The sequence below is a fragment of the Ovis aries genome, chromosome X (assembly GCF_016772045.2).
Source record: "Ovis aries strain OAR_USU_Benz2616 breed Rambouillet chromosome X, ARS-UI_Ramb_v3.0, whole genome shotgun sequence".
NCBI classification, from domain to species: domain Eukaryota; kingdom Metazoa; phylum Chordata; class Mammalia; order Artiodactyla; family Bovidae; genus Ovis; species Ovis aries.
Genome location: NC_056080.1, coordinates 92,060,159 through 92,072,916, shown reverse-complemented (window position 1 = coordinate 92,072,916; position 12,758 = coordinate 92,060,159). Strand labels below are relative to the sequence as shown.

General features: G+C 42.7%; 1 protein-coding gene across 3 annotated transcripts; it reads right to left on the bottom strand.

Moving 5' to 3' along the window:
• Nucleotides 1–530: 530 nt before the first annotated feature.
• On the bottom strand, nucleotides 531–12,455 carry SLITRK4 (SLIT and NTRK like family member 4). 3 transcript variants are annotated; one of them, XM_042241731.2, is made up of 3 exons: nucleotides 12,337–12,455; nucleotides 11,817–11,915; nucleotides 531–8,563 (listed from the first exon to the last, which is right to left on the bottom strand). In XM_042241731.2, the coding sequence occupies exon 3, from the start codon at nucleotides 8,511–8,513 to the stop codon at nucleotides 6,000–6,002; it is 2,514 nt and encodes an 837-aa protein (XP_042097665.1). In that variant the 5' UTR covers nucleotides 8,514–8,563; nucleotides 11,817–11,915; nucleotides 12,337–12,455; the 3' UTR covers nucleotides 531–5,999. The 3 variants fall into 3 exon arrangements, with proteins under 3 accessions (XP_042097665.1, XP_042097664.1, XP_027818912.1); XM_042241730.2 differs by having other exon boundaries at nucleotides 11,817–12,455; XM_027963111.3 differs by lacking the exon at nucleotides 11,817–11,915.
• Nucleotides 12,456–12,758: the final 303 nt, after the last annotated feature.

Genomic DNA, 12,758 nt, shown 5'->3' with positions numbered 1-12,758 from the left:
CTGGATAGACAGCTTTTTAGTCAGTCATTTTCAATCTGCCTTTTCTTCTTTTTTTTTTTAAACCTCTGTATTCTAATAATTTTGAGTCAAACTCTCACCCTGGGGTTCTTTATTTTGGATCTAGGGGTCCCTATCTGGCTCTCTGGATAATATTTGTGAAAGGTAGTAACAGATTTGTACCATGGTTGGCTACTTTGACATTCCATACTGTACTGTACAGCAAGGAAGCTTATAGATTACAGATGATAATGATGATAAAATTAACAAATAAGGAAAATAAAAACCAAATCTCAAGACAGTAGACATTACTGAAATCCAAGGAAGTCCTGGGAGAATGCATAATTCACTCTGTGTGTGTATTCCTCTGTGTCAGTGTGTGCATGTGTTTGCATGTGTAGGTAGGTAGACCTGGCCTATTGTATAAACTAATGGAACAATGGCATAATCTAAAAACCAGATCATTTGCATTTCCTTTTGATGTTGAGCTTTACTAATGTCACACTAATAAACACACTGAATGGTTACAAACATGACCTATAAGAAAAGACTTTTATTAGTGAAAACAGCATTAAAATTACCAAATATCAACTCCAGAAGTTTACCACAATGGTTCAGTTTACATGGAACAATGATGGAAACATACATTGTAAATCTCAGTGAGAGAACAGACCTCACTATCACTTTCGAAGGCTGTCATGAGCAGTTAGTAGTGTATGACATGAGCTAGTATAGAAATAGATTGTTCATGAACTTCAGATGACTATTTCCTTCCTATAGTTAATTTGAAAGTGATATTATATATTCTTATTACATATTCAGACCACTCTCCGAAGGCCATATTAATGAGCTTTTTAAATTCAACAAGGAATTTCTCATATTTGATGCATTATTGAATCACCAGAGTTTCTATTTAGCCCGCGTATACAAAAGAAAACTAAGGTGGAAGCCTGAGTAATTCTTTCCCGGTTCTGGGTACTATAGTCAGCAGAGCTAGTAATTATGATTTAATGAAACATTTGAATCTTTTTATTCTCAGTGGCAATTATTTGGCTCAAAGTATTCAAGTGGTTGTCTCAGAGCCCTCCCTCATTTTGCCTCTGCAGACATAGGCAACAACAGGGTAAAAATAATCTTTAACGAACTAAAAAGTCATAAAGTTTCATACAAGATGGACAATGCAGTTTTCCTTCCTTGAGTAACCTTTCTAAAATGCAGTCTTGTCAACCAGTGGGAAGTAAAACAAATGCAATTCAAAATTAGACTAAGATCAGTTTTGTACAGAATAAATTATTAAAATGTATTTAGCTTCCCATTTGCTTTTAACAAAGGACAGAGTCCCCGGCAAATCTGAAATTGAGGATTAACAATTGAACTTGAGATTTGTCACCAGTGATTCCCGGTAAATGAAGCCACAAACAGGATATTTTAGTTCAGCCCATTCGATCATAGTGACTAATAGACTGAGCACTTGAAATGAAGCTAAACCTTTGATACCCTTTGTCTACATAACTGAGTGGCTTGGACCCAAACCACTGGGCTCACTATGAAAAAAAGAACTAAAATAGGTCTCTCCGTCATGTGATGCATTTCCCGTAACACACAAAACTTTTGTCCAAAAGTACTCACACATGCTATCTATATTGCTCAGGTCTTCAGCATAGCTGGTTATAGAGTCAGGCCATAGCAACGTTAATGTTCTCTGTATCCCTCGGTCTTTCTATCGCTTCCTGAAAGAAAACACTTTATTGGCCAGTTTATAATCTTTGCAGCCTTATTATGCAATTGGTTCATTTTTTCTCAACAAAATGATGGACTGATGATTTTGGTCATCTTTGAAAGAATCAAATAAAAGTCAAAACCAATCCCAGAAATGGATAACTAACCAATCAAGCTGGCCATAGATGATAGAAGACCCTATGTTTTCTAAAAGTAATGAAACAGATAAAGATTGAACGTTAATATTTGCTTATCTGCAATTATGTCAGATTCCAACTGATTCAAGGCAATGGGGAAGAATCAAATCGTGTTGACCTTGGCCCTGTCTGGCTCTTCTCCAAAGAGAATGCCAGTGGAAAGGAACTCAAATTGCAAAGATGTTCGAAAGGAAAAGCATCTCTTAACACAGATTTAGCAATTAAGTTTAATACAAAGAGCATTCTAAAGCTCTGTGTCTTAACCTCAAATCTGGGTGAAAAGATCAATTTGATTACTGCTTTATTTCTTCTGAAAAATAATGGAAAGATAAATATATTTAACAAAGTGTGGCTTCAGAAATACCATTGTAGCAAACAATTTTATTAAGACTTTCATAAAAATGGCATTTAATAAAGTCTTCTAATACCTTGATGCTATTAAAAGCAAACAAAAGATTAAAACAGTTCCTTTCTGTGATTTACATTAGCTTTTATAGCATTACTTGATTTTTGTCTTAGAAACTAATATAAATAATAATAATCAAATCAGGGTAAAAACAATACAATGCGTTTTCTTTACTTTATTTCAAAATAGTAATTATAAATACATTCTTCATATATTTTCTCCCCAGCTCTTTGGATGCGACAATAACACAAAAAAATAATAACTCACTGTGCTCATTTCATACAATGTCAATGTACAAATCATGCAAAGGATATAGATTAATATTACTGCCATACATTTCTAGATGTCTTATTATTTCTCCAATACCTGTTGATGTTACTCATGAGGCCATGCCCTGTATAATGTATGCATCCTTGTGGCTTAAAGAAATGAACTGTTTTTCTAAAAGCAAAGAAAGAAAGCTGGTCTTGAAATGATTTTCTAATTAATATATTTATTCAGTTTATTTTTCAGAATGGAAAACTAAATACAGAATACAAATTGCCTTATAGACTGGAATCACTTTTTTCTAATAGCTGCTTTCTCATAAAATTACACAAAGATTTCCTTTTAAAGAATTGAATCATCTTTATTGATTTCATAAAAAAATAATTAAAACTTGGTTTATATTCCACAGACTTATTATCCCCACCCCTTTACTGATTTCATATGATCTAATTTCCTCTGCCACCATTCTAACAGAGTCCAAGTACATGATACAATGCCAAGAAGCCCATGATGTGTCAGACCACATTAGAAATGAGCACTTCCTGGATTTTTTAGATTTGAATTAAATTCTACTAAAAATGCTATACCAACATATAGATCTTTCCTTAAGGAGTTAAACTAACATCAAGGTTATAGTTGAAACCAACAAACTGTAGATAACAGTATTTTAACTGCTTTTGTACTCAACTCAAAACTTATGCCTAACTACATTATCATAAAATGTACAAGTAGAACTAATAAGAGACAGGTGTAAAATTGTATACATTGCATAATGTAGGCACAAAGACTTTAGTTCAGGAAAAGAGATCAGCCTTAACCAAGGATTTGTTACTGTCATTCACTTATAAGTAGAACTTCCAAATAACCACATACATTAAAATTATTTTTTTTTTGGAAAAGGTGAACATTTATTCCTTTCAGCAGAAGAGTATGAGATAGCCAATATGCTACAGCAAGCTTCAAGATGGAGGCAGGTACTCTTACATTTGACAACTGCAAAAACCTTGAAACCTCTTCAAACTATCACCACACTGAATAAAAGGCATCATCTCAATGACCTCTTATCCCCAGCTCATAAATAGAGCTTTCTGGTTCCTCCCATGAGCATCTACTTAAGATTCCTCAAGTCATACTTTATTGACAGGATAAACTAAAACACTCTTTGCAGCCTTTGCATCTTTATCCTGTCAATACACATTAGAAGCCCTTTAATCCATGGATGCATGCAAACATGGTAATGGCATATTAAAAGTTCTTATGAAACTGTAGATGCAAACAGGCTGTTGGGCACACATCTTCATGTCTTTTCTTTCAAGATCAGAAAGCAAGTATTTGTTTATATATTTTTAATAGTCATATAAAGTATTCACAGACATTGTCATGAAAATTAAAATTACACATTAAAGTTTTAAGAGCACCAGCACATACATATGGAGACAATTTTTTTCTGCTATTTAAAAAAAAAAATCTCCAAATAATCTATATGTATGCATGTACACCCAAACACACACATACACACAAACACCTCCAAGAATGCCAAGTTGTTTGTTTGCTTTTTTTAAAAATCTTGCAACAAACACATAAAGCCCTGGAATTAGTCATTAATAAAGAGACTGCTGTTACAACTTTAACCATAATATCATTTTAGAAGCTGCACCAAAATACCTGTCACTTGAAACTCATGAAGAATGCCTATATTTTACCTTCTTGGTCATCTTACTGATCAATACGGTAATTATAAGAGATGGAACACGGATAATATACATATTCAGGCTGGCCAAGAAGGCAATGTGTTTCAGGATGTCCCTTTGCTAATTGGGAGAATCTAAAAATATTAAAATATCTCCCATGATCAGGTGCTCCCTTCCTTTGACCAATTTTGACTTAGAAGTTAACAGCACAAGCAAACACAGTGGCATATCATTTGTACTTGCAGACTGTGAACTCATCTGAGACCAATGAAAGCATTTTACAGTGTGGCTTTCATAGCCACGGATTACCATGATGTTTACTGTTCTACTTGATTATCTGATATTAGTCAGAATGATGAAAGAACAAGATATGATGCATACAAGATATAACTATTAACCTTATTCATTATTTTTTTAAATATTTGTAGTGAAAACTATTTGAATTCAGCTCATAGAATCCTGAAAAGCAAGACAAGTGATGGCAAATAATTGCCTCAGACACGGTCTATAAAACTAAGGAACCTATTTTAAAATGCACGGTTGGTAACAAATCTGAAGATAATATGCTAAATTCTCAATGATAGCACAGAACTATTTTTTTAAATTTTTTTGTGTTTTTTTTTGTTTGTTTTGTTTTTAAATAATACCTGATCACAATGTCCAGAATATTTCTGTACACATAAGCTTCAGTTTCAGTTTGGTATATTTTTGCTGTCTAAATGTATACTATTGATAAATTCCCTGTGATCAGGAAAACAAGTCAGGCATATTAAATACAGATTAAGGAGTACATATTTTCCTATTTAGTATACAAAGTACTTCATAAATATGAATTATGTTACAAAAATAGCTTTGGGTGCGCTCACACGGTAAGCACTTTGCTAATTTTGGACAACCTTTAAGGATTGTGGGTATTTCACATAACTGAGAACAAACTCTAATATTAGTTGAATTTGAGCCATGTTTAATTCTGATAAACATCACGTATTTCTTCAGATCACCACAAACGCTAGGTAACTCATGTTTATTTATTTTTTTTCTCTTTTAGGTTTTATGTCTAGACAAGTAATGCTTAAAGTGTTCAAATTTATTTTATAGTTATGTAATGCATGGTATATTTTAAACAAATATTTGCACAATTTAACATTATAAATCCAGCGGTTTCAAGATGCAGGCCATAAAGTTTACCGATTTACAAATACTGTCGAATGTTCTCTCTTGGCATGCTTTTTTTTTTTTTTTTTTTACTTTTCAGATAATCTTTACACAAAGTTGTTACAATGCCACAAATCAAAAGGAGTATTCCAGTTCCACCAACTGAATCTACGTGCAAGATGAAGGACCCAGCTGAGGTACAAACACTGGTACCAGTTTTCTTGAGTTTGTTTTACAGAGCACAAAGAGACGAAGGTTTTGCATTGGGGTACAAAACAGATTTGCCTCTTGAGGTTAAATTCAGTGAATTATGTATATAAAGCATCCCTTTGGCAATAGAGTTTGCAGTATCCCCCACAGGACTCCACAGTATAGGTTTTATGTAGTAAAATCTATTAAGGAAATTCTCTTCTACGGGACACATCTTTGCAGCTACAGTTAATGAGACACCCTTGGAAACATCTGTCTCTATGCCTATTGATAATATAGTATTTGGAAGTGAGAAGTCAACAAAAGGCACTTTCATCATTAAATAAATGTCCTCTGTAGGAAGTAAGATTGCATGACCTAGATCTTGTTCAAAGCTGTCTGCTCTTCAAGGACCTGTAGGTAGTCGGGGGAACTCTGGAGTTTTGCCTTCAGTTCAAAGTACTCGCTGCTCTTCCTCTGCTCCACGACTATTTTACTGTGGTTGCCTCCTATCAGTGACTTCTTGTTTTTTTTGTCTTGTTTCTCCGGATAGCGGATCTCGAAGCCACTGACGCCTATGCTATTGTACTCCTTTTTGCTTTCGAGAAAATTCTGAATAAACACATTGGAATCCCTGCTCGGGAATAATTCATCCAGCTCATCAATGGTGCTTAGTCTCTTCCTGGTATCCACGTGCAATACATCTTTTTCCTTGTCAGCGACATTTCTCATCATGACTTTCTGGCCTGGAGGATCAGAAAACATGAACCCGGTTTCAGATTCTTTTAGGCCGCAGGTGTGGCTCTTGCTCATCTGCTCTATGGTTTGTGGAATGAACGCTTCCGTGCCCAGGCCGTCTTTTTTGTTGGTTTTGTGGTCATGTTTTCTCAGCTGCAGCTGCATGGAACCGCACTCAGGGTTCCCTAGGCCTTCGTGCTTCACTGTGGGTTTCTTGTTTCGTCTCAGCACAAAAACAAGAAGGCAAAAAGCTACGAACACAGTTAAGATGAGGACCACTAAGATGCTTAGGATCAAAATGGACAGAGGCACTGGACCACCAGGAGGACTTCGAATGGGCCCCAGCGGGGTAGTGAAAATAATGGCGGGTGCAGGGCTCGTGAATGGCGCTGATGGCTTGTTTAAGAGCTTTGGACACAAGATTTCGTTTTTGAGGGACTTCAATTCGATGTTGGCAAACTGCACAGGTGTCTCACACTTCAGTTCTTTCATTACAATCCCATCGTTCAGCTTCTCCAGCCACAGCTTTAATGCCACCAAGTCACAAGTGCAGTCCCACGGGTTGCCCTCCAGGTCAATCTGAGTAAGAGCCTGCAGCTGATCCAGGACACCACTGACAGGCAGATACATAAACTTGTTGTTCCTCAGGTTCAATCTAGCGAGGGGTGCTCCCGAGAAAATGTACACGGGCAGGCTCTTTAAGAGATTATTGTTTAAGTACAACAGCTGCAAGTTTGGCATTGAGTCAAAGGTGCCCGCTAAGATTTCCTTGATTAAGTTGTATTCCAAATATAAATACTGCAGGTTATGAAGGCCTGAAAAGATCTCGGGATAGAGTCTCTCGATCTGATTGCCATTGAGATAAAGCCGGCGTAAATTTGTGAGGTTTCGGAATACGTCACCCTTGATTGCCGTAATCTGATTGCTGCCTAAGTGGAGTAGATCCAGTCCCTCGAACTCGGTGAAATCAGAGATGTCCACGTCTTTGATGCTGTTGCCATTGACATGCAACTTCTTAGCATTTAACGGTTTCGGTATCAGCTCTGACATGGACTGGATGTTTTTCTCTTGGCAGTTGACACTCAGTCCCAGATCGGAAGGGTGGGTTTTGCAGAAGCAAGGTGCCGGGCAGGGTGTAAGAGGAGGCACCCTGGTTTGGTAGGACACGATCTGGCTGAGATTGCGGTTAGAGAGGGCTTTGCCGGCCACGATTCCAGAGATCTTGGACGGATTTGTTGTTTTTGGTGCTTTGGTCACTAACCTGTGTAAAGATGTTTGGGTGGTATGACCGTTCGGGGTGGTGTAGCCATTTTCCAGCTGAGACGGAGGCAGGATTCGCACGTCAAAATCACTGCCTGTGCCCATGGGGCATAATTCCTGCTTGTTGGTTTCTTTTAGAAGTCTTCCATATAAGTCACTGGGCGTTTCACAGATAGCTTCACCTATGTAAATGTTATATGGCATATTCTCCAGCCAAGCTTTTAAAGGCAATAGATCACAGCTACAGTTCCAAGGGTTATCTTCCAGTTGCAATTCGACCACACGGCCTATGTGTTCCAGAACTCCAATATAGGGGAGCTTCTGGATTCTGTTCCCTCGGATATCCAGATGAGTCAAAGATGCAAATCGGAAAATATTATCAGGAAGGAAGGAAATCAGATTGTCATTAAGAATGAGAACTTTCAGTTTGTGGAGCTTATTGAAGGCTCCCCGTTCAATATACTTGATTAAATTGTAGTCAGCCTGGAGATACTCCAAGTTCTCAATGCCAAGGAAAGTGTCAGCCCGGAGAATCTTTAATTCATTGTTGTTCAAGTGCAACTGCTTTAATGCACTGAGCCCAAGGAAGGCTCCTCCCTCAATGTTCTGCAGTTTATTATTTCCCAGCTGCAGGGACACTGCGTGTGAAAAATTCAAGAATGTGTTTGGGTAGAGGATATTTAAAAAATTGTTTTGGAAATTGAGGTGATAAAAATTGGACCAAGGGGGTTTCAGCTGATTTGGCCGGTAGACTGAAACCTTCTCACAGTTGACATACAGCACATTCTCAACTGACACGCAGGAACACACATTGCAAATTTCCACCGATATGTCAGAATCTGCATTTGTCGAAGAAATCAGGGCTGACAAAATCAGAAAGAGCCAAAGAAACATCTTCTTGCAATCAGCAAACAACTTTATGCTTCTGAATAAAGAGAAATAATCTAAAAAATAAAAAGAAAACATTTTTTTCAATGATTGTTACTTGAAAAAGAATTTGTGCTTAAATCCTACCACAGTGAACACATGGCTATAATAATTAGCTTTGTATTTTTAAGACACTCAAAACTTCAAGTATTCTCACTCATTCCAACAAGAACCACCAAAAATACCGTACATTTTATTTCTGTGCCTGTAGTTGATACAAAGTTTACATGTGCAGAACACACAACAAACAACAGGAAAAAAAAAATGCTGATCATGGTTTAACCTGAACAATCTGAAAAATAGCATTAAAAAAGAAAAAAAAAATTTGGACCACCAAATTCCACCCTTGAACTCAGACCTCAAGCTTCTGTTGGTAACTCTAATGACTGATTCCAGGACATCAACTATACCACATAGTTGTTAGCCCCAGGAAGGAATTTCTATCTGTAAATGTCTACTCTCAAGGCTTCAGCTTGGTAAAAAGCCAGGCAGAGGAGATATTAAGGCCTTGGGTTCCATGAAGGATGGCGATGAGAGTATTGAGTGGCTGCAGAGGGAACGGTCAAAAGATCAAGGTGGAAGAAACCCTGGAAAGATACGTGCCTGAGCTTCAGCCCAGAGGTAAGCACATTGCCATGAATCAGTTCACTCCTGTACACTGCTCTACACTGTTTTTAACACACACACATCCACACACACACACATACATATGACCCTGAGAGGGTTTAGCAAAATAACCAAGTAGGAAATGGCCTAATTTGAGTATCAGGTAAATAAGCAGTATCCAGTTTCCTGTCAGTCATCTCCCAAACAGGAGAGGAAATAAGGCTTTTTTGTCTTTGGGTCCCAGAAAGCAGGAAAGAAACCTGCTTGCCCCTATACTGCCTATCTGATGTCCAGACAGCCTCCCCACTCCCCCAGAACTGGCTTTCCTGCCTCCCTGACCCTCTCCCATTCTTCTGTGTGCCATCTGAACCCAGGGCTGACTGACACCTGCCTCAGATACCGATCTCCTTCACTTGGACCACAGACTGCCACTGCTGAGGAAGAGGGGTTCACACACTACAATCCCCGGGAGGCTTTTTCTGCAGCACCAGATACATTTAGCACAGCCAATGTCTGTCCTCAAAGTCATCAGTTCCCAAATACCTCACTCCAAATATTACCACCCTCTGTCCCTGTCTACAAACAAACCAAGAATCACTTAGTGGAGTTTCATGCTTAGCAAATTAACCCGTGGCTGCCAATTCTGTCCACACTATATGCATGTACAAATATATGTGATGCTTCAGGGAAAAGATTAAAAGGAACAGCAAGCACTGTGCATTTTACCAATGCAGTTTTACTCATGTGAGCCTCCTCCATCTCAAATGGGAAGCTGGCCGGAATTTCAATATGGTTACCATCAAATATTAATTAAATAAATCAATTACTCAGGAACACACAAGGAGGAGAATGATACAAAGAGAGAAGTGACACACAAAAGCTCCTTTGTTTATTTTGCCCGCGAGGAATCAGCTAGTGGCAAAACCGAACGTGCCTCAAGGTAGACAATTCCTTAGCCGTGACCCATGAAGATTTGCATTTTGAGTAGTTTGGTTCAGAATACAGCCGGCACTGCCCAGATGCTCCTTGGCTGCCATATAGATGGGCATTTCCTCAGTTCACCGTGATAGCTTAATTGGCAGTGCAAAAAGAAGTCATAATTTCAAAGTATGACATCATCCAAACTAACTTTCATTGTAAAATCAAAATCTCACATGCTTTCTTGGCCTTCCTACAGACCTGGTTTTCAACAGCTACTCCGTTTCCTTCGAGTCATTTCTTGTTATTACCCCCCTATCCCGCACCGCCCCCAACCCCAAAGAAATGCTAAAGCAACCAAACCAAACCAAAAACCTGAACACCTGAATTCAGTACAAAACAAAAGAACAAGGAGCATGAACAGACCTGAAATTGCATAAGGAGCTGTCCTCCTTGCAATTTCTACTTTAAGTAGCAATGGGGGGTTTGGGGGTAGCGCAAGGACAAGCTAGAAGTTCCCAAACGGAGCTCCTGTGAAACAGAAGCTGCAGGCGGCTGGAGGATCAAGCAAGGGAGAAGGGGAGTAGAGCCGCCAAGGAGAGAAGGGAAGAGTGACCGAAAGGACAAGAGACCATGGAGAAGTGGACAGATTAAGCAAAAATGCTAGGAGAAAGGATCTCCCCTCTCCAAAAAAAAAAAAAAAAAAGGGGGGGGGGGGGGCGAGGCGCTGAAGGGGCAATGAATGTAAGCGAAAGAAACCTCATAGTCACATGGTATCACTAAAACCTGTACATTTTACAAGGTGGGGGTGGGGGGGGAGGCCAAAAGGAAAAAGCAAATCCACAAAGTGTGAGCTGAGTACCAAAAGCCATCTCTCTGGGTTACAAGGGCGGCCCGTATCCTTATCCACCTCTCCGTCTCTCGCTTTCCCTGCCCCGCAAGACATCCGGCTCCCACGGCCGGCCAGGACTGCACAAACCTAGCCTTACCACAAATCCGGCATCCACCGGAGCGCCGCTCCTGGCGCTCCGCTTTGCGCGGAGGGACCGGGCCTGCAGGGGACTGATGACCCGGGAGGGTGGGCCGATGTGGCTCCCAGGGAACTGGCCCGGGAAACCTCCTCCTGCCTGCCTGGGGCGCGCGCTTTGGGGGGCTCCGCGGAGAGACGCTGTCCACACCGCCCCGGGTGCGCTACCTCGGGCCGGCAGCGACGCGGCTGGAGGGGCCGCCGGCGATGGCGCGTACCGCAATGTTTTGCCGCATCTCGGTGCCCAGGGCCGGCATGCAGCCCCGTCCCGGGTCCCGGGCCCGAGCGGCGGCCTCGTGGGCCGTGCAGCAGAGGCAGGGACCGCTCGGGATGTCGCGGGGGCCTTCAGCCCCGCTGCGCACACATCTCTCCGCGCGCTCCCGTCCCACCAGGGGCAGCTGCCGGAGTTTCCGTTGGCCTCTAATAGACCCAGGCGTGCGGTGGTTGAGGGGGAAGAGGTGGCCGGCTCGGGCCACGAGGGTGATAGCTACCGGGGCGTCACTGGCCCGCTAGCCATAGGCAGAGTGACCCTGTGGCTCCTTGGCCGACAGCGGCGGCCCAGGCTCCCCCTTGCGCGCCCACCCCTACCCCACCCCCCACGCCGGCCAGCCACAGAATGCTGCTGTCACCAAGCCAGAAATCAGCTCAACATTTGGGCATCTTGCAAACTCGCGCTGCCAGCGCTTGCCAGGCTTTGCGGGGTTTTTGGAGTTACCCACCGGCTTCTCTCGTATTCCCTGTCTTGCGGGATGCCAGCAATCTCCAATTAGCTTGCGGGCCACTGCCTGGAGCCCTAGATCCAGGTCCGCCTACAGTGCCTGCGAGGGGGTCGAAAAAAAACAAAGCCCAGCCCTGCTCAGCGGCCCCGACAGCCCACATCGCCGTAGACCAGGACACTTTCCCAGTCGCCCCAGCCTCCCGGGGGCGGGGGCGGGGGCAATGATGCTAAGGACACCGGACTCTTTCGGTCCTCGGGGACTTGCGACCGCGCGGTGGGCAGGCAAGTGGGGAGCGCGCGGGAGCGGGGAGGTAGGCACTACGGCCGCTTTGGCCACTCAGCTCGCTCCAAACCAACACGACCCAAACTAAAAATAAGAAGCTACCTGCCCCCCTCCACATGCACGCGCGCGCACACACACACATAGACACACACTCACACGCGCTCTCGCGCGCTGCCGAGCCGAGCTGGGGAAAGAGGCAGCGCGTGTCTGTGCAGCCCCAAGCTGGAAATTCACCCACCTCCGGACCCCGGAGACTCTCGCCGGACTCGCCGCGCCGCGATCCGCGCTGCAGTTTCCGCGATGGTCTCTACGTGATCCCGGCTGGAGCTCCTCGGCGCCCGCTCGCCCGTCAAACACAGCGAGCAACCCTCGCAAGCGAGCAGGCGGGCAGCGGCGCGCACGCGCGCACCCAGCCAGACACCGCGCGCGCACCCAGCCCCTCGCACACCGGCTGCACCTTCACATACAGGCGCCGAATCCTCGCCCCCTCCCCCCGCACTCCCCCCAACCCCCGGGCACTCACGCAGCCCTCCCTTCCGACACTGAAGCACCTCGACCCCCGCGCATTCCCGAGGCCTCCCCCAACCCGCCCCCCCCCCCCAGACACCCACCCTTGATTCCTCTTCTACCCCCACGCCGGGAAATACAGCGCACTTTCCT

Coding starts and splice junctions, on each gene's coding strand:
- SLITRK4 (XM_042241730.2), bottom strand. CDS start 11,976: ATGTGGGCTGTCGGGGCCGCTGAGCAGGGCTGGGCTTTGTTTTTTTTC. Junction 8,564..11,816: donor AGGGAATACGAGAGAAGCCG/GTGGGTAACTCC, acceptor TTTATTTTTTAG/ATTATTTCTCTTTATTCAGA.